At 53.8% G+C, this 21,060-nt stretch overlaps 1 protein-coding gene across 1 annotated transcript in view; it reads right to left on the reverse strand.

Annotated features, from left to right (window-relative positions):
- LOC117708381 (basement membrane-specific heparan sulfate proteoglycan core protein) overlaps positions 1-20,540 on the reverse strand; it is a 99,227-nt gene extending 78,687 nt beyond the window's left edge. The window contains exon 1 of the mRNA XM_034501976.2: positions 20,379-20,540. Within this exon, the coding sequence (XP_034357867.1) occupies positions 20,379-20,444 (66 nt within the window). The 5' untranslated portion in view covers positions 20,445-20,540. The remainder of the gene's footprint in view (positions 1-20,378) is intronic.
- Positions 20,541-21,060: the final 520 nt, after the last annotated feature.

Below are 21,060 nucleotides of genomic sequence, written 5' to 3' on the forward strand. Positions count from 1 at the left end.
ATTTCACGTCTTGTTTCTTAGAAGAAACACAAATATTCCTGATACAGCGAGTAGTTGTCCCCAAAGGATGAGGCTGGTCTGGTGAACTCTGCCTTCCTTGTGGAGCTGACATTCATTTCTTCATAGTCCTCTGACTGAGACCCTTTGAGGCAGAGGCCAAAGGCTCCAGGGAGTTGAGGGAGTGGCCTCCTCTACCCCTCAGCCCAGCATCATCGGTCTGGGCAGGATCACCCATCATTCCCCAAGCCTAAATGCAACCAGTGCTCAAAATAGCCAGAGCTGGCAAAGGTGCCAGGAGGCCCTGGGTGGGGGGCTGGGCTAGGTCTGCCCACAGGACCAATGCACATAGATCCCTCACACACAAAGGGGCACGTTACGCCAGGCACGCAGGCCTCCCTGGGAGTCCCCTACCCACTGGCTCCCTCTTTGGCAGCTTGCTGCTGCCCTGCCCTTCCCAGGCCTTCCTGCAGGAGGCAAATGGAAAAGTATTAGCCGAAACACTGAACCACCATATAGGGAAGTATTCCAGACCTCCTGCCCCCACCACCAGCCCCAGCCTCCCTCAGAACCCGCTAGGCTCTGTCGGCTCGGGCTCGCTCTCTTTCTCAACCTTGGGCTGAGACAATGGGGACTATTCTGGGCATCGTGGGGTATTTAAAGACCTGGCTGGGCCTCTTCCCTGGGGAACAAGAAGCCTTGTCCTCCACAAGACCTTCCTGAACTTGTCGCTGCCTGAACCTCAATGGCTGTATCCCCTAACGCTCCCAATAATCTCTTTCTTGGGGCTGGGGCCCCAGGAAATTGGGCATTAAGTTGTCTCTCATACTCAGCAGCAGTAGCAAGTCACAGACCCTCCAAAAAGCAGAATTCCAGGCCCCGAGCAGCCAGCTATCCACGATCCATGCATCCCAGAGCTCTCATCTGCAGCCCTGATGTGTGTGGATCACAAATCCCCACGTACGCAGAGCTAGCTTTTGCGGTTAACATGGAGGCGTGTCTCCCCAGGCACTACAGGAGGAGGGGGTAAATGTAAGCAGGGAGTTGGGGAAGCGTGGGCGATTTTTCACCCCGTTTTCCAGCACCTGGCACACAGTAGGTGCCAAATATTTATTGAGTGGCACAAATGCTTGTAGGATATGTCTGGAACCCCTGTAGAGTGTACAAGTGGTTAGCATTCTATGCCAACTATGCTCGAGCGGGTGAGCCTGGGCTAACTACTGCTGTAAACCATTAGCTCATTTAATTGGCTCAGTTCCAAGAACTTATAAGCAAGAACATGGACGTCCCATCCCAAATGGTTGATGAGCTTGCCTGAGTGTCCAAGCTGGGAATGGGACTGTGAAGTTTGGGCCAGCGTGCGATTGCATAGTGCTCCTTAAAGACAGGAGCAGGGGACACTGGACTGGGGGGCCAGGAGCCAGCAGTTAACTGTGGCGACGACATAGCTCTGTGACTTTCAGCCGGTCACTTCGCCTCTCTGAATCTGTTTCCTCTCACAGAAAAACAGGACATTCATCTCTGCCTTCAGATCTTTAGTGGGATCAAAGCGATTAAAGGATGTGATCATGCCCTGCCCCCCAGCCACCACCCCCCCCCCCGACATGTGCCCCAACCTGGATGTGATCATGCCCTGCCCCCCAGCCACCACCACCACCACCACCACCACCACCACCACCACCACCACCCCGCCATGTGCCCCAACCTCTTCCAGAGGCGGGGCCAAAAAATGATGGTGAGAAGCTACCCGGAGAAGAGTATAGACTCCAAGCCCAGCAGCTGATGACAGTGCTGGGCGCCGCCCCAGCTGAAGGAGAAGGGCAGCCTGGGAAGTCACCTCTGGCCTTCCTCTGTCACCCTTCCCGGCTGACAGCTGCTGGAGCTTTGAGGCCAAGGGCCCCACAGGCAGAGGAAGAGGAGGAGGTGGCGCTAGCTGGCCAGGGTTATCTCAGTCCTCAGGCAGACACTGCCCAAGTCCCCCGGGCCTCGTTACGCCCACTGGCTGGGATACCAGGCACGCTGCCCCATCCGCCCCCAGCCCTTCACCCAGTTCTGGAGGAGCCTGGCAGAGAGTGCAGGGCTGGAACAAAGGTCTGTGGGTGCAACACGGGCTGGAGGCCTTTCTCTGCCCACAGTTCCTTTTGTCTTTTGTGAGTACTTGTGGGGGGGAGTCCTTCTTAGAGATTGTGAAGTTGGCTTACCTCAGGCCTCACTCAGCTCTCCACTGCTGACCAGCTCTAGCCCACAGGCCTCTCTCCCTCCTCTGAACTCTTCCACACCCATAATTAACATTGACCATATTTTCCAAGGCAAAAACTCAAGAAATTGTAGAACAAAGGCTTTCTGGGCTACTCCCAGGTGTCGGAGGCAGCTTGGGAAATGTAGTTCAAATAAGAAGCGTTCATGTTACTTCCGCATATTAACACATCTAGGGAAAGATTAATAATGTATTAAATATACTCTTAACAAATCAAAGCCATCCAAAGCAATGTGGTCACATACCACTTCCAACCACTGGGCACTGGACACTTGCCTGGCAACTTTCTAGCTGTGTGGCTCTGGGCAACTCACTTGACCTCTCTGAGCCTCTGTTTCTCAACTAGAAAATGGGAATAAAAATAACCACCTCGTTCACCAGAACAACTGAAGGGCTTTGTATCCAGCGCTCTTCTCCTCTCTTCCTTTCCAAACCCCTCCCTTTCCTCAAGCCCATCAGCTATCATGGGAGCTTCAGAACTCCTGTCACTAAGCCTCAAGAGGGACACATGGCCACAGCGAGTTCTAAAGTATCCCCAGAACGTAGGCTACCAGGGCTGGAAAGGGTCATCTGAGCGGATAACCTTCATTTATCAGAATGGGCAAGAGAGGCACCGAGAGGGAACCAACACGGTTAGAGTGACCAGCAAAGGTCGGCGAGCCTGTTCAAATCTCATCTCAACACAGCTGGTCCCTAGGGAAGCAGCATTTGGGCCTCGTGTCCTTACTTCAAAAACCCTGGCGGCAGTCCAGGGCAAAGCTGGGTGCAAGGAGAAGACCCAGCCCTGGAGAGGAAGAGCCTGCCAGGGCCGTGATGGGAGAGGACGATCCAGGCCTTCTCGGCTGCTAACACAGGACCTACTTACAGCCTTCCCTAGTCACCATGTATATGAGAGTTCTGAGAGGATAGCAGTAACTAGGACTGGGGCTGCGGCTGGGGCTAAAAGGGGACCTGAGACCCACCAAGTCTCAATCTCTGGGATTACAGTTGTCCCCTCGAGCATGCCATTATGCTAGACAGGCCCCAGACAGGCCATCCCAGAAGAAGCCAGCGAGTGGAAGAAGCCAGTAGGAGTGGCCAGCGAGCAAGGGGTGCTGTCCTTGGCAGGGAGAGTTACACTGCCAGGGACTCCGGTTACCTACCGGAAATGGTAAATCTCCCTGCTGCCTGTCACCTCTGACTAGGAATGTCTGCAGCTGAGGGGGGTGGGGGAAAGCATCCTGTCCACCTGCTCCTAAACACCTCAGGGACACCAGGGACCTGGGCCTAACCTCTGCCCCCAAGTCTGGCCTTAGGACCACAGGGCAAGTATTATTCTGAGTCAGAAAGCCCTGCCATAACCGACCAGTCCCAGGAAAGAAGGCAAGAAGGGGGATCCCAGGAGATGGACATCACCCCTAAACCTACTCTGTCAGATCCAATTATAGTAGATTCTGAGCACCCAGTTTGGGTGAAGGCCCTGGCTTGTTAACCCAAACATGGGACAGCACAGTACGAATTCCAAGGTTGGACCAAGCAGATGGCCACTGAGGAAGTTACTGTAGGCTTTCCACTCTGCACTGGATACAGAGGTGTCAAGAGCCCCTGGGGGGAGCTCTATTGAATTCTTAGAGTTGAGCTCAGAGCACAAAGGCCAGCAGGCCAGCAAGCAGAGAAAACAGAAAGTAGGTAAGGACAGAGGTGCCTTGACCCTCAAGGAGCCAATAGTAGCTGTAGAGAGAGAGAGACCATAAATTAATACCCTGTCTGTCAAATGACAGAAAAAGAAAACTAACGGCAAGGGAGTGGGCAGAGAGTAGCAGCACGTACAGTTTGCCGGGGGTGGGGGAGTGGAGGGGTGGTTGAGGGGCTGGAGAGACTGGCTCAGTGGTTAAGAGCACCGATTGCTCTTCCAGAGGTCCTGAGTTCAATTCCCAGCAACCACATGGTGGCTCACAACCATCTGTAATGGGATCTGATGCTCTCTTCTGGTGTGTCTGAAGAGAGCAATGGTGTACTTATATACATAAAATAAATAAATAAATAAATCTTTAAAGAAAAAATGCCTGCGGGGGAGGGGCACAAAGGGATGAAGGAATGGGAGCCTGTGATGAGGAAGGGCATGGGGGTGTTAGGGGCCAAGTCTCCTAAGTGTACAATTGCCAGGGTTGCTGGGTGTTCCTCTCACCCTGCATTCCCATGAGAATGTGGAGGGGCCAGGATTCCATTTCCTCCCCAGAGAAGTGCTCAAGTATCCTCAGATCTCTGGCGGGAAGAAAGGGACTGAACGGGTGAGAAGTGCAGAAGGCAATGGGTCAGATCTCTGATTTCCGCCCAGGCCAGCCTGGGGCTCTGAGAAGTTGTCTCATGGACCAGATGTGTTTTTTAACCTCCTATAGGGCGAAGGAGCAGCCAGATGAGGGGGAAAAAGATGAAGGGCTGGACATCAGATAAAAAGATGAAAAAGATAAGGAGTTGAAGCTCAACTTTCCTATTAACCTAGACCAAAGCTCCTTCCTGACAGGTAACCGCGTGGCGTTGAGACCATATCAACATGAACTGCCCAGGGTGGTCTCCAGCCTGGTTCCTAAACATCCACAACTCTGCCAATGCCTGTCTGGGCCTTGTCCCCACTCAGCACCCAGGACCCAGCCACAGGTGGCAGATATGCCCCTCAGCTCCAGGACCCAGCCCAGGCCTAGCTCCCCATGCTCGGGAGCAGCCTCTGTTACCAGCGTGCCAGAGCAGACTGGCCCTCATGGGCACCGGGCCAGCACAAGGCCTGGCCAAGTGCAAACAACACACTTAGCGCCCAGGTCCAGAAACACTGGAGCAGGCAGGATGCCCACTGTCCTTGTCACAACAGACCATCATCTCCACCCTGTTGAGGGGCCCAGGCAGCAGGCACCCCTGCTGGGAGTTCAGGACACAACAGAAGGCCATCTCCCTGCCCCTCTGGAAAGGAGTGGGAATCTTGGAGGCTAGTAACAGAGGGTTCCAGATGCCAGCAGCTGGTCAGGGAGACCAGCAGAGTGGGCGAAAACCAGGGCCAATAAACGGAGTGGAGCGTCGAGGGACAGTGCCAGGTGGTCACACATTTGTTACCCTTATGATGCCTTACTAAAGGAGAGAATGAAGGGACTCTACCCTCAAGGCAGTGAAGACACTGGGGTTGATGCCATACAGCAAGAACAGTGTGTGGCTCCCCTGAGGACTGCGTGGCACCAGATGGGACAGAAAAGTATAAGTGATGACCCAGGCAGCCCCTAGCTGAAGGCATACATTCCCAGCACCTGCCAAGATGCCAGGGTCCTGCTCCTGTGCAATCCAGCTAAGGGATCACATTTGTCTTCTGAGGACTTGTCACTAAGCAAGTGAACAGAGAAACTGTGTACTTCAAAATCTTTAATATTTCACTAAGTTTGACGTCTCAACAGTCATGTACGTCTCCCAGCTACCACGGCAGACAAGAATGTACAGGGCCATCACCATGCCCGGAGCCACGCCTGGAGGAAGGACAGCCTCCATCCTCCGAGGAGGGAACTGAGGCTTGCCCGAGGTCAGAGCTATGCAGCTGGTAAGTCACAGAGGAGATAGATGGGAGTGCGTGTCTGGCTCCAACCCAGTGCTCCCCACCCAGGGTTATTGTCAGCGGCGGCACTGGGCAAGTCTAACGGAAATCATACATGAGTAAGAGATAAGGCCACCTCGTTAATCAAGGGATCAAGCCCCTTTGCTTTCCATCCCAAATCTGCCAGCTGCAACGGTTATCACACACAGACCAGAAGTTCTGGCAGCCATTTATAAAAACGACTTTGATTTTTCTAACACAAGAAAAGGCAGAAAAGATGATGGAATACCCCAGCTGGTGAGCGTCCAAGTCCCTGTGGGCATGGGGACTTTTCCCTTGCAAAAACTCGGAGTGGTGTGTCCTTCTGCATGACCCTAAATCGCATGTGGGCCACAGAAGTGGATGGTACAAGCTCAGAGGAGCACAGGCTTCCTGGGCCTTTATGTATGTGGTTCCTATCGGTATGCTGTACTTCGCACTCCAATAGGCTCACCGCCCAAAGCCAGCTCAGCCGTAGCCTTTGTTTTGAGATCTCTGAGTAAGACACCTTTCTCTCTTACTCTTCTGTAGGCCTTCATTTTTACCTTACAGCGTGAGACACTGGGTCCTAATTACAGTCATTTGAGTTGTTCTCTTTTGGAGCCAAAGCCCTCCTTCCTCCTCCCGAATTCCTTCTTTTCCTGCCTTGCTTTGAGAGAAGGCACTATCACCAGCACAGGCCACATTGGCAGGAAGCTCCTTTACTGGGACAAGAGTATACACTGGAAGTGACTCACGGAGACACCAGTACCTAGAGCTAACAAGCCTGAGGTAAAAGAGCTTATCTTGTGTCCCCTGAGCTCTGGCCCCAGAGAAGAGAGTGTGACCCGTGGTCCCTCCTGTGCAGTTTTCATGGCGTCTGGTCACTCCCAACACCACAGGGTGTTTTCCAACACAAAATAGGAAGACCAGCAATGCAGGCCTTCTCCTGCTGCCCCGGGAATCTTGTGAAGGTTTGTCTCAGATTTAATTTAGTAGGTCTGGGCCGGGGCTGAGGCCACATTCCTGAAGATCTCCCAGGTGAGGCCCACCTGGCCGGATACACGAGCCACCCCTACAATCATAAAGCCACAAAGGGCTCAGACTACACCGTGCCCACCACAAAGAGCTTCTTTCACTGGCCCACGAGGACCAGGAGAGCCTAAGGCTAGAAAGAAGGAGAGCAGGATCCAAGGCCAAGACTGCCCATCCATCCTTCCAATGCATCACGCCACCCCAAACCCCACCCACACCAGGCAGTGGCCACAAGCGTGGAGCTGTGGAGCCCGGCCCTCAATCCCGCACCTCAACAGGCCAGCCCAAAGAGGCCCAAAGCATTGCCCCCACCCCAGCTGTGGTCTCCGGCGTGTTCCCCTCCATCATTGTGGAAAGAGGTCCAAACTGCTCTGCTCCAAAGTGCAGCGTCATTTTCTGCCCCGTGCTATCCCTGCAGCCTAGGTGACCAGACTCCTGACACATTCCTCCTGGAGCAGCACTGCCTAATTTAACCAGCGCCCCTGCGGCCGGCCGGGGCTCTCAAAATAGCCAGGATGGGGGGGAATGCCCTAATGGCCCTAAAATAAATAGTCATCCATCCTCCAGGGACCCAGCCCAGGAGCAAGCAGGCTAGAGGACTGAGGTGGGCTCCAGTCCTACCCCTCCCTGAAGCCCCTCCCCTTTTTTTGGAAACCAAGTTTCATGTTGCCCAGGCCCGCCTCAGACTTCCTATATATCTGAGGATGATGTCGAATTTATAATCCTCTTGCCTCCCCCTTCGGCACCTGCCAGGGCAAGAAGTGACCCTGGGGGCAGGGGTGGAGGGTTAGGGAGGGAGGGGAGGGACATCGCAAGTTGTGAGAGTGCCAGGATTGCAGGCATACACTCCCCCCTCCCTCCATGCCTGGCTTAGGCAGTTCTGGGGATTGAACCCAGGGCTTTGTGCAAGCACTTGTTGGCAAGCACTCTATAAATTGCGTCACCTTCCCAGCTCCTACCTGCCTGCCCTTTACACGAAGGGATGTTCCTGTTCTCCCTCCTACTCCTGAGCTGGCAGGCTCACCTGCATGGGTGTGAATGGGTGGCTGATTGCCCCACTGGGCTTCAGCTTTCACTTTCTCCCAGATACAAGCCCTGCTACAGTAGTGGATAGCTCCTGTCACTAATTACGGCCTAAACACTTCCCCGCACTTGCCCACTTGCTGTTCTTGATGATAAAGAGGTATCCAGATGGGGAGGGGACTTGCTCAAGGTCACACAATCCAGAGCAGGCAGAGGGGAGTGAGGACCAAGCGTCACTATCCCAAACCTCCCCCAGGGAACCCCGCTGTAGGAAGAGAGCATGCTCAGAGGAACATGAGGTCTCTATGTTAGGAGCCTGCTTGCCAGGGTTTTTTTTTTCCCCGGGGGGGGGGGGTATTCTTGAGCATGCTCACATGGACCACAATTCACCCTGATATTATGACTCTAAGCTCCCAGGAGCACAGGCTGTGACTCAGAATCCCCTTCTCCACCTCTGGGTCCCAGATTGAGACTGCCACATTAAAGCAGAGAACACCCAGGCAGTTGACATAGTGGTTAGAGAGCTGGGAGGGCGGGCACTCCATGGCAGCCTGAAGTGATCATTAACCAGGGCAGAACAGGGTAGAAAGTGAGACGGGCTTTGCAGCAGGCGCGGTGGAGCCTGTTCCTCCCTGTCTGGGTCTGGGATGTCCTGCACACAACTAGGTCAGTGAGGCCTGGGGCACCAGGTCACCAGCCAACTCAAGACTCACGTTTTACCAGATGTCCATCACCAGGCCCGGGCGGGGGTGGGGGGTGGGGTGGGGGGGGTGCCGCGGTGGGCAGGGCCCAGCAGGTGCCTGGAGGGTATTATCAAAAATCTCTCAGCAAGGATTGACCTAGGGCTTGAAGCTTTCCTCAGAGTAAAGGAATGCAAACTACAGCCCCTAGGACCGGGCAATCTTAAAGAGAAACAAGAAAAGCAAAAAATAACAGCTCCTGTTGAGTGTGAAGACCAGGCTGTGCTCTGGTTGATAGTAATTTATACAGCCTCTGGTCTCCAAAACCCTGCAAGGGACCTGTTATCATGGCTACCTGACAGATGGGGCCCAGAAAGGTTAATCTACCAGCCCAAGGGCAACAGCAAGTCACCCACCCTTGCTTTTCCATGACACAACCTCAAAGTATGCTCAGAACTTGGGGGGTGGGGCATGGGGCAGCTAACAGCCTACTATAAAAGCGTCCTCAGGGCTCCTTTCTGGACTGAGTGGCATATGTCTACCTGACTCTTTTCTTGTTTCTGGTTTAAGTGAACTAGGCTGAGACCCCTGCCCAGAGAAGGAGAGAGAGAGAGAGAGAGAGAGAGAGAGAGAGAGAGAGAGAGCGCTGAGACAGAAGAGGAGTGTGCTGCTGGAGCTGATGTTCCCACAGCACAGGTGTCAAGTACAGGTGGCCCCAGGAGCTTCTAGCAGGCCTCACTGGGAGAAGCAGGCCTCACTGGGGGAGGGGATGGGGCTGCAGAGGTGGGGGGAGAGTGCAGGGCTGTAGGCGGCTGTTAAAGTCCCACCTCCTGGAGTGTGACAAGCTGGAAAGTGGGACCCCGCCCCACCCCCATCGCCTGGGAGGCCAGGTCCTCTGGCCTGGAGAATTCCCTCCAACTGCTCAGGTGAAACAGAGGTGAGGCCCAGGCAGGCTGCAGGCTTTGATCTTATCACAAAAATTCCTATCCCAGTGTCCTGGTTCCCTCCCCTTACTAGGCCCCTTAACCCTTTCTTGGCATGTCCACACCTCAGTCCCAGGTTTGAACTGACCTCTGCCTCCCCCATCTAGGAAAAGCAAAGCAAGAGAGGAAGGTGAAAGGGCTGTGGGGACTCTAACCTCCTCTTTGTCCCCTTCCTTCCTGCCTTTTAAAGACAGGGTCTCATCAAGCCCAGGCTGTCCTTAGATTCCTTAATCTTCCTGTGTCCACCGCCTCCAAGGACTGGGGTTACAGGCATGTGCCACCATTCCCAGCTTTTGTCTTGGTTTTGAGGCAGGGTCTGTCTATGTAGTCCAGACAGGCCAAGAACCCGAGATCTTCCTGCCTCAGCCTCCAGAGGACTGGAATTATAAACATGCATCACCACACCAAGCCTCCCTTCATTCCTGGGCCCAATCCCAACCTAAGGTCTGAGAATCATTTCCAGGCACCCTAAAAGGAAATGCCCAGACTGTATAATCAGCTCCTTTATTCTTCATGTACTGAGACTCACAGCGAAGCATGCTCCCAGCCCTTCCCAAGGATCTTCTCGGCCCTAGCAATCCCAGAGCCCCTCCTCCCACCAGCTCATTGTGAGGGAAGGAAGGAAGGATAAGCATTGAGAGGGTAGCAAAGAGAGCAGAGACAGGCTGGAGAGCACTCTAGACTCTTCTAGGCCTTCGGCCAGGGAGCATCTTCTCTCTGCCCGCCTCCCCAGTGGACTGGCAGTTCCTTTAGCCAAGTGCAGGATCTGAGAGATGACTTGAATGAATTGTCCCATTTTAGACTTGGAGATCAGTTTCCCAGAAACTAAGGTTTGCCCTGGGTCTCGCATGCTCCTGAGGTTCCTGGTCTAGTGCTTAACTGCTAGATACTAACACTGACCTTAGCTGTTTGCCCTGCATCAGGGACCCACAGGACACAGAGGTGAGCCCAGGGGTCAGGTCACCGCAGGACCGACATACAGGATGGGACAGAATCAAGGATGTCTAAGGGCATACAGAACACTCCCAGACCCTCACTTGTTTCAGGCCTCAGCACTTAGAGGCTGGTCGTATCAAGGACCTTGGGCTTGAGAACGGTTGGTTTCCCACTTACTCCCGTGAGAAGTTCCTTTCACTCCTCCTTGCACTGGTGGGAGACTGAAGAGCCTGAACACACGCAGCCCATTGCAAGAGAGGGAAAATGGAGGCTCAGGGAAGAGAATGAGGTGTGGCTATGGCCAAGTGGAGGCCAGGCCTTGACTTCTTGCCTACTTGTCTGGCTAGGTGGGTGGGTGGGGTGCTGGGGTGGATGTCACCCTCAGCTGTCTTGGGGACTTCCTCTCATTCTTTCCTCAGCTTTAACAGTTCCAGCAGCAGGCGAAGGGTTCTTCCTTCCAGTTCCTGCACATCCAATACAATGGGGACAATAGGATCCAGGCTGAGGGGGCCAGAGGAGGATGGGAGTTCTGCCTGATGCTTCCTCTTCCTGAAGCATATCCAAACCCACCCAGTGTTCAGGGCCACCTCCTCCAGGAAGCCAGTCCTGATACCAGGAGCCAAACTGGCCACCCAGCAACTTAACTATGAATGAATGGCTTCTGAGCTGGGCTGTACTGAGGCTCATGGCTCCTGCCTCTCCCAGGCCTGAGGCTCTGGCAGAGCAGGAACCCAGCCTCCAACTCCTTCCAAAAGGTAGTGATGCTAGTCTTACTTCTGGCTCTGGGATCTTGGACAGGTCATTGTTTTCAGAGCTATTCCTCTTCTGGGAAATACGGTATACTCCCCAAAATGTTCAAAATGTTAGGTGAGTGACTGAATAAATGAATGGATGGATGGACAGATGTCCCAGCTGTCTAAATGACAGTTTGGGACTCATCTTTAGATCCCATGTGTTCATGGAATATCACTCAATCTCTGAGGGCACTCCGCCCACTAGCTTCAGGAAGCCCAATGAGAAGCCTGCAGGGTGTTCAGTCCTGGTGAGAGCCACATGTCTCTCCTGGGGAACTGTACCAGGGTTGAGATGGTACTCAACCAGCTAGACTCAGCTAGACCCCATTCAGCCTTGCTCTATAGCATTGCCAAGACGGACCTGCTCCCTGCATTCCCTCTAGAATGACTAAGCTTGACCCACTGAAGAAATGAAAACTGTAGGGTCAGATAACCTGGGCTCCACTCCCAGAGGTGGACTGGGTAGGTGATCGGGCCACCCTGTGTCTGTCTGCCCCTTTTAGAAGAGATAGAGCAAGGCCCACAGACAACAGAGAGGGCTGAACGAGATGAAGGCCAGAAAGAAAAGGCCTTGCACCAGGCGGCCTCTAGAGCATGACAACTTTAATCAAGAAGATGTGAACATTTCTAAAGGCAGGTTAGTGACCTAGGCAACCAGGGGACCCTAGGTCAGAGAAGGGACTGACCTATCCTCAGAGAACTCTGGGTCTCCGTCCTTCTGGCCCCAGGTTCACAGGATGGCATAAGACATAAGTAGGTGGCGGCAAGCTACGAAAGTGACAGAGGCCGTTGGGGCTGGGCTTGATGATGTCACCGTCTCAACGTACCCAGAGACAGCCAGGGCTCCAGCAAGAGGCATGATCCCAATTCCCAACTATTTGAAAACTGGAAACGCCAAACATGGATAGGGATGAGTCAGCGGTTCTGAGGGGTTGCCAGGCGGTGGGGGCTGGGCTGGCTCCTTCATGGGAGAGGTGGGCTGGGAAGGGGCCAGAGGCAGCTGGGAATTCCCAGCCTAGCCCAAGGAGAAGCATCTGTGGAGGTCACTCAAGGCCACCTCTGAAGCCCTCCCCTTGCCAAGCCCCTGGCTGCCTCCCCTTCCCAGCGACCAGAAGAGGAGGAAATTGGCAAAGATGTCAAGAGTTAAAAAAAAAAAAAAAAAAAAAAAAAAAAAAAAAAAAAGAACCACCTGGGAGTGACCCACCCTGGTAGGCAGGGGCTGTCTGCTCCACACCTCACCAAGCGGGTAAGATCATGCACCCCTGTGTGTCCCTCTTTCTTCCTAGTCCCGCTGCTGACTCTCAGAGCCTACAAGTGCCAGATTTGAAGCTGTGTGGTGCTCCGGCCATGGCAAAAGACGATGTGCTACAGTTTTGTCCAGGGCTCCCTGAGAAAGCATTATACAGGCTAAGCATGAAAGGGAGGAACTGTGCTGGGATGGGGTCCCAGGACGCCCCCTCTCCTGCTCCTCTCAAGATGCTCCAACATCCTCTCCGCACCCATGGGAGCCATTTGGCCACACCTTCTGTTGCTCAGAGCCTACCGACTGCACACAGCTGGGAAGGGGATGGATTTATCCAGAAGCCCCAGCTTTTCTCAAACCACACCCTGGGGTGTGATCCCCTCCCCCCATTCTTTCCCCACTCCAGGAAGAAGCAATCAGGATAGAAGGGTGGACTCTGTCCTGCAGCTGTGGCCTCAGTGAGGGAAGGAGGGCAGTGACAGATCAGGCACAGTTGCATCCAGGGCTCTAAGCTCTAAGCCTGCAGGAGAAAGGCAAAGGGAAGCCATGCTTTCAACAAGACCAGGATTCTTCCCACCCCCTGGTGCAGAAAAAATAGGGCATCCCAGGCACTAGGAGTCCTACATCAAATAGCATGCTAGCCTTGCACCAAGATAAGAACAAGTCTAACAGCCATTGGCTATCCAACACCTACCATATTCCAAGTACATTCATCTGGTGAACCTACAACAACCACAACACAGGCATTGCCTATTTCAAAGCCCGTCCAAGGATCAGAAGTGTCTAGCAACTTGTGCAAGGTCACACAGTCAGTCAGGGACAAGCTACAGAATTGAAAGCTGAGTTCTCCAAGCTCACTACTTACTCTGTATCACATGCCCACAGACAAGGGAAAGATGGTAGACTGGGTATCAGAGCTCATTTCACACCCTCCAGACCACAACACAGAGCAATGGCCGGAAAGCTAGCTCATCTATGAGACCCTTCCCTCTATAAAGCCATGACCTTATTCTCTGGACCAGTGTCTGCCAGCTACCTGCCTAGCACCTGGCAAACCACTATACAGGAAGTATGGGACCTTACCGTGCTTCATGTATGCATTCTCCACACGCAGCACAGACTAGGGGCTTGGCTGTGGCTTCTAATAAGGAATCGCTACTGGTGAGTTCCACAAGTGGACACAAGTGCCCTCCACTTTGCCCCAGGTTACCACAGAGGCCCCAGCCTGGGCAGAAAAGAATTCAGTGACTGAAGGAGCTTAGACTGGCCTTGACCAGTCACCTCCAGCCTCTACTACCTACACATTCTGCCATCTTCTATGCAGCTTCCTGGAGTTGTCCCATGATTCCATAGCAGCTCTATCCTGGGTACTCAAGCCTAAGACTCTGGAGCCCTCCCAAGCTCATACCCACTCCCGGTATCCCTGGGAGCCCAGCTTTCAAGAGTTACTGAATATTCAACCACGTCTCTCCGTCCATGGACCCAGGACTAGTTCCAGTCACCACGTCTGGTCTGGGTTACAGACCCCTTGCTTTTGCCCTTGACCCTCACAGTAACTATGGCCACCACGCTGTTAAAACACCAAGATTGGAGAACAGGAGAGGCAAGGGGGCTCCACAGTTAAGACCTAAGTTTGGTTCCCAGCACTCACAGCAGGTAGCTCACAACCAGGAGAACTCCAGCTGCAGGGACTCTAAACACCCTCTTCTGGCCTCTATGTTCACAAAGATGCATATACACACATGTGTAAATAAAGTATTTTTAAACTGTACCTGGACCCCTCAATACCCCAGGACTTGGCCACAGCCAAGGCTCCTGCTGCCAGTCAGCTCTTATCTTTACCTCACTGACTACTTCCTCGATGGTGCTGTCCCACAGGCCAGGCACACCCCCACCTCCAGGCTTCACACTGACCGTTCCCTTTGCCTGGATGCTCTTCCCCAGACATTTGTCCACACCCCTTTCCTTCTGCTTTCCAGTATGTGTTATCAGGGCTTTTCGTACCCCACGTCACCCCTCTGAGTATGACTGGCTTCTGTACCGGCTAAAACCCAAGACCCAGAGGGGGTGAGAGGTTGACATTTTGTTTTCTGCTGCAAACTTTGCATCTAGAACAGGTTCAAGTACAGAGGCGATGCTCTATAAATAGTTGTTAAGAGAATTTTAAGTGTGATACACACCCGGCGGCAGCTGCGGTTTAAAGACTGTTTACCAGCCCACCCCACTGGCTCGCTCACCAGTCTAACCCACATTGTCTGCTTCCACGCAACAAGCATCCCCCAAACCCCAAGCTGTAAGGAGCCCTCCTCTACATCCCAAGGAAGAAGGGCATTAGTGTCTGGTCCTGAGGATGCCTATGCCCTGCAGCCCTGGCCCAAGCAAACACCATAGGAAGGAAGGAACCACGATCCTGGTGTAGGTTCAGACCTGAAGGCCTCACATCCCCAGGCTTCAAAGAGCCACCTTGTTCTTTGGCCTCTGTGATGGTGTCCCCCAGCACAGCTACCCCCAGGCCAGCCATGAGCCACACCCCTCTCAAGGCCGATATTGACACTGCCTGACGCCACCAGGCTGGGTAGTGAGGCTGGCGGCTCCCCGCGAAGTGAGTTCCACACATATTTCTGGGTTTCAGTCAGCCAGCTCCAGGCTCTGAGATCGGGAGCGAGCGGGTGGCAGGGCCAAAAAGACCAAGGCTTGGGCTGGGGCAGGCTTACAACAGGGCAGAGACCCTCAACCCAGTTCCTTTTTGTCTTTGACAGGAGCAGGAGGGAGAGGAAGAAGCACTGGCGGACCTTTGGGAAGCCCCTGGGGAGCTGAGTCTCATTTCCCATCCTCCTCCAGCCTGGTCCTCACAGCTGGAGCTGGACCGGGAGAGGAGAGAAAGGCCAGGGCTGGGAGCCCACCCCTTCCATCCCAACCTCAGAAGGTCCAGAAGTCTGGCCTCCAAGTTGCGTGTGACTCATCATCCATATCATTCCAAATCCCACCCACAGCTCTTACCCCAAGGCCAGGCAGTCCTCAGGCCTCTCCAGAGCCATCCTAACCTCCAGACCCAGGGAGCAGCTAAGGAACAAAACAACAAAAAAGCTCCCTGCAGGTCAGTGGTCCCTAGGGTGTGTATCTCCCTCACCATGAACAGCAAGACAGGGCAGAGACCTTTCATATCCTATAGACCTGGTCCTCAGAGACCATTTGATGAAGAAATAAATGAACAAACCTACAAATGACTGCCCCACAGAGTCCAGTCCCTGCTAGCACCAGGAAACCCACAGTCACTGAGACACCAACATCCTGAGCCTGTGTCTCCACTGTGCCTTGCCTGAAGTCACCCTGTTCCACCTGGGACTAGGGTTCTCACCAGTAATGACATCAGCGACAGGTTTCATCAGATTGTGATGATGGGACCTGGGAGGTGGCTCGGTGGGTGATGGAGCCTGGACACAAGTCCTGAATCTGATGCCATGTGGTAGGAGAGACCTGATACCTCATGACATATCTGCCCACTGCATCCTTAATAAATATAATAAATGTTAAGAATCTGGTGCTGGGTGCAGGCAGGCAGGACAGTGGGCAGTGTCAGGGGAAACTGCCTACCTCCCGACTTTTCTAAATGTGGGCAGGTCCCCCAACCTCCGCACCTCTGTGTCCTCTGCTCAGGTTCCAGGGGTCACACTAGTCTCTGTGACTTCGTGCACTTCAATTAATGCATTTACAGGGAATCAACTATGCCAACTGACAAAACCCACACTGAACTCTGCACAAGATGGGCCCTGTCACAGATCAGTCATGGATGGAGGAGGGACTGAGGGAGGCATACCCGCCCACTGCTGAAGGTTTGGCTGTTGTCAGACTTGGGGACATTCAGCTACGTGTCTACTGCCAGGTTCCAATGGACCGTTCCAAACCCATGGTCACAAAACAAAGCAGACACAAAAGTCATATATATATATATATATATATATATGAGAAACTGTCCAAGAACAAACTTAATAATAACTGAAAATAGTCAACCATAATGAGAAATGAATAAAAACAGAATGAGTAAAATAAACAAACAAAAATTAGATAAAAGGGTCAGTCAGCAAGATGGCTCAGCAGGTAAAGGGTGCTTGTGGCCAAGCCTGACGACCTAAGTTCAGTCCCTAAGACCCACAGCTTAGAAGGAGAGAACCAATTACAATGAGTTGTCTTCTGACCTCCACACAGGTACCACTCCCACCAAACACATACACAGAGACACGCAGAAAAGAAATAAACATACTTTAAAAAAAAGAAAAACAAAGAGATAAAGACTTGTATTGTGGAACTTAAATAGAACGGAGGAGATGGATAAAAGAGTGAATAGAATCATGGTAGATGGTGACAAGAAGCAAACAAAAGGCATACCTCAGCATGGAACATATGGTTATATGTGAGAAGCCCTGGGTTCAAGTCTCAGTGCTGAAGGGATGGGGGTGATGTGAAGATGGGGGAAGGGCGCAGGGGGGCAGAGTAGGGGGATGGGCTAGGCAGAATTATAAGGACCTGAAGGAGAGGAGGCCTGTGGTTTGGAGACAAGTGTCCCAAGCTGAGGGAACAGCAGACACAAAGGTCCTGAGGTAGGAGTATATTTGGCATCTTCCTTCAAGAAACTTAGCCAGGCACAGTGACTGAAGCCTGTAACCCCAGCACTCACTCAGCCTGGGAAGGCCGCAGGGTCAGGAGTTCAACGTCATCCTCCACACAGTCACTGAGGCAAGCAAGCCCAGGATGTGTGTGACTGTCTAAAACATACCAAAGATGATATATAAACAAATATTAAGGATGAGAGAAGGTAAGGGGGGGGGGGGGACAAAATGACCAGAAATACAATCACATATGAATTGTCAAAAATGTTTAGATGTTTTCAAAAAGGAAAAAAAAAAAAAAAAAAAAAAACTAGGAAGGAAAAAACCAAAACAAACCAGAAACCAGTTAGTAAAGCACAAGGCAGGAGAGTGGCCAGTAGAGTCCCAGAGGGACTGGGGTCCTGGAGAAGTTGGGGTGGGGCTGTAGTTCGCAGTAAGGAGGGGAGGCGGTGAGCAAGAGCAATATGAGGATTTGCTGAGAAACATTGTCAGTCAGTGGCCGCTGAATACATAAGACCCATCTACAGCACATCGCCACTACCTGGCCTGCACCCCAAGATCTTCCTACCCCTGTGCTGTCTTCCAAATCCCGAACCTACTCTTGCTTTAAGCATCTTTTAAGAAATCGTCTCCCAGACAGGGACTGAAGCCCACAGATCCTAACTTGCCTGTGCTCATCGAGAAAGCAGGCCCGGGCCAAGCCAGACAAAGCCCAGACGACTCCACAGACACTCAGGGCTCAGCTTAGAGATGGGGGGTGGCGGGAACCACTCTGCCCAGACTCTGATGATGGCCCTGCCACCTAATGCACACACTCCCTCAAGCTCTGCCCTTCTCCTTAGTCTGGACCGAAGTGGGTAACTGCTGGGGGACAGGGTAGCCGGCTGTATGGAGGGAAGGGCTGAGGTCACTCCAGGAAGGAGAAACTCCTCAGCTCCCACCAGCAGCCTTCCCTGCAAAGAAATCTAAGGGAGGCAGGAAGCAGGTATTTCAGCCACTTCCCCCCTCAGCCTGGAAAACACTGTCATTATCCCCGGCTATCCCTCAAGACTCCTATCAGCAGTGGGGCTGGTCTCAAGAAAGGAAAGGCTAAGACTGCAGTTGGAAGGAAAGGGTCAACAGGCCAGGGCAGGCCCTGAGTCAGCCAGACTTGGTCCCATCCTATCCCCAGAACAGAAATTACTCCCCCACATAATCACAGACCACTGCCCTTGCTTTCACCAAGCCTTAGAAGCCTCGGCCTGGTGTAAGCTGCCCTCCCCCACCTGATTCTGCCTAGAATCAAACTGAAGGGCTGAGGACAGCAAGGGCAGTGGGGCAAGGCTTGCTGGGACACGGGCTAGAAAATGGGTCTTCCTGAAACTCCACCCATTTCACAGATGCGAACCTCAGGCTGAAAAAGCTAGGACTCAAACTGGGTCCGTAAGACCCTTAAGGCTAAGTTCTTTGCGGGAGGGGTCCCAACTCCGAGCTTGGGTGGGTCAGCAGTGACTTCCACGTGATTGTTGTACAGTATCTACGATCCTGATCCTATAGCTTCAGGGCTGCCTGCTGTCTCTCCTCTGAATCACAGCCCACCAGTCTGAGTCCTAGAAGGCACTGAAGGGTGTGTCCCAACTCACCCAAACTGCCTCAGCCCTACCATGGGCCAGCACACAATAGCTGTACGGAAGTATCTTCCCAATGAATGAGCCTGGGGGACTCCCATGGCTGTCACGGAACGCTGTTCAATTAAGATTTGGTGAATGAAAAAGTGAACGGGGCAGTGGTGGCAGTCAGGGAATTTCTGTAGAATTCCTCGGGCCCTCAGCAAACAGTTCCACCCACCACTCCTGCCATTGTGCTGCTGCCCATACAAGAGGGAGCCCTTCAGCAGGGGGCAGAGCTGAGGGGAGGTCAGGAATAGATAGCATCCCAGGCCTAGGTCATTGCCTTGAGGAAGGAAAAGTCAGTCTTAGGAGTTACAAGTTCGGGCTGAATAGCAACTGCAGTGCCCTGCAGTAGTGTTGGAGTGAGTGAGAGACCAGACAGAAGGTTAAGGGAGAAGGCCGCTCAGTGGAGGGGTGGGGGGAGGAAGAGGTCCTGTGTGGGTGCGGCAGAAGCAGTGAGGGGTCAGGCCTGGTGGGCGGTTAAGGAGTGACTCAAGAGGGCAGAGGTGAGAGAGAGCCAGCCAGGCAAGGACAGAGAATCAGTCACTGGGTAAACACTGGCCCAGTTGGAAAAGTCACCCTCTCGGCTCCAAGAACAGGGAACAGGGATGAAGACTGTCTAGGAGCACCTGGGCTCTGTGGCTCACCACAGCAGGCCCAGATGGACCCCACCCTCATCTTCCACCCTCCGCCGGTCCACCAACTCCACCCAGCCCTCTTTAAGGTCACTCAGGTCCTCTGGGCCTCTCCTGCCAAGTGCCTTCTAGGTCTTAGGATTCCTGACTCAAGAGTTCCCTTCTCCTCCTTGTGGCCCCTTGTGAGCTCAGAATAAGGGCAGAAGTGTAGGAACGCACAGCATCCCACATCGGAGATGTAGGAAGAATGCTGGGGAGATTCAGCTGCTCTTGGGCCCACTCATAATAAGCCCTACACCCAGCACTCATTCCATCCAGGCCCATTCTGCCCTGAGGCTTCCCATTCCGAGTTCCCTTTACCCACGTGGGACTACCTCCCAGAGGTTAAGTAACTCTCTGCAGGTCTCACGGAGACTCAGTGCAAAGCAGTGATTGATTTAGCTTATGGCTTAGAAGACTCCAGGGTCCAGGGGTGCTCCACACAAGGCTCAGTTTTGTTCCAAGTTTTTACTTTTGACTGCCTGATTATAATCTCCCCCCAGAGGATAGCATGGTAAAGTTCCAGCGAAGACTGACAGGGTACCCATCACCGTGAAGTGCCCCTTCTGCCAAGTTGGCAGCAGAAAGGAGTACCCTTGTCCTGCCAAGTTCCCACCCTGCTAGAAGTTTCTCCGTCAGCCCCCCCACACGCCAGAACTGCAGGCCGGGCCATGCCCAGAGGCGACTTTGAGCCTGAACAACGTGGCCGGCGACCCTCCGATTTCCACGATTGCAGGAACGGCCCCCTGACTTCCACACGGGATCCCTGGGGCGTCCCCTAGGAAAGCCCCACGCTGCAGGGTGGCGCTGGCCAGTGCCAGCCCAGGGTCCTTCGCAGGCGCGGCCGTCCCGGGCCAGAGTCCCAGCCGAGCAGCCTCCGGTGTCCCCGCCAAGTTGGCGCGCGCCCCCTGCCCTCGGTCACGCACACTCACCGCTAGCAGCCGCGCGTGCAGCAGCAGCAGCCCCAGCAGCAGGGAGCCCACTGCCCGCTGCCCCATGGCCCGGCCTCGTTTGCTGGCTCGCTCGGCGCCGCCCGCAGCCACCAGCTCGCTGTCCTGCGGAGTCCTTCGGACTGCTCGCCTCTTTCCAACCCCCCCCAACCAACTCCCGTCTCCGCCCTCCCGTGCACGCCCCGCCCCCGAGTCTTCAGCTCCGCCCCCGAGGCGCCAAGTTCAGGAGTCCTAGTTCCCACCTCCAAATATTTAGCCACGCCCCACAAGACCAGGTTCCGCCCCCAAGGCAACCAGTCCTGACCATCTAGGCCACGCCCCACAAGACATGGCCCCGCCCCCTCAGCGTCGGCCCCCGCCTCTGGGCCGGGAGCTAGGCTCTTTAGAGGAGCGGCGCGGCCGACTGTGCCTTTGTCTGGGCCCCAGTCCCCCTCGATGTGGGATGAGGCCCAACCGGCTCCACGCCAGACGTGGCTTGGAGTGTGGGATAGGACTGAGACGCTACCTGGCAGGGCCTCGAGCCCTCCGCACATGCCGCTCCTTCACAGCACGTGCTCCACACGGAGTGCGCCACAGTTTCGAGAGGGGTCCCACATGCGTGCAGCTTTCAGAGTTTCACACTCAAAACGTTCAGTGTTGTGTCGTGAGTGCTCTTTGCAGAGCT

The sequence above is a fragment of the Arvicanthis niloticus genome, chromosome 5, assembly GCF_011762505.2.
Source record: "Arvicanthis niloticus isolate mArvNil1 chromosome 5, mArvNil1.pat.X, whole genome shotgun sequence".
Lineage (NCBI taxonomy): Eukaryota > Metazoa > Chordata > Mammalia > Rodentia > Muridae > Arvicanthis > Arvicanthis niloticus.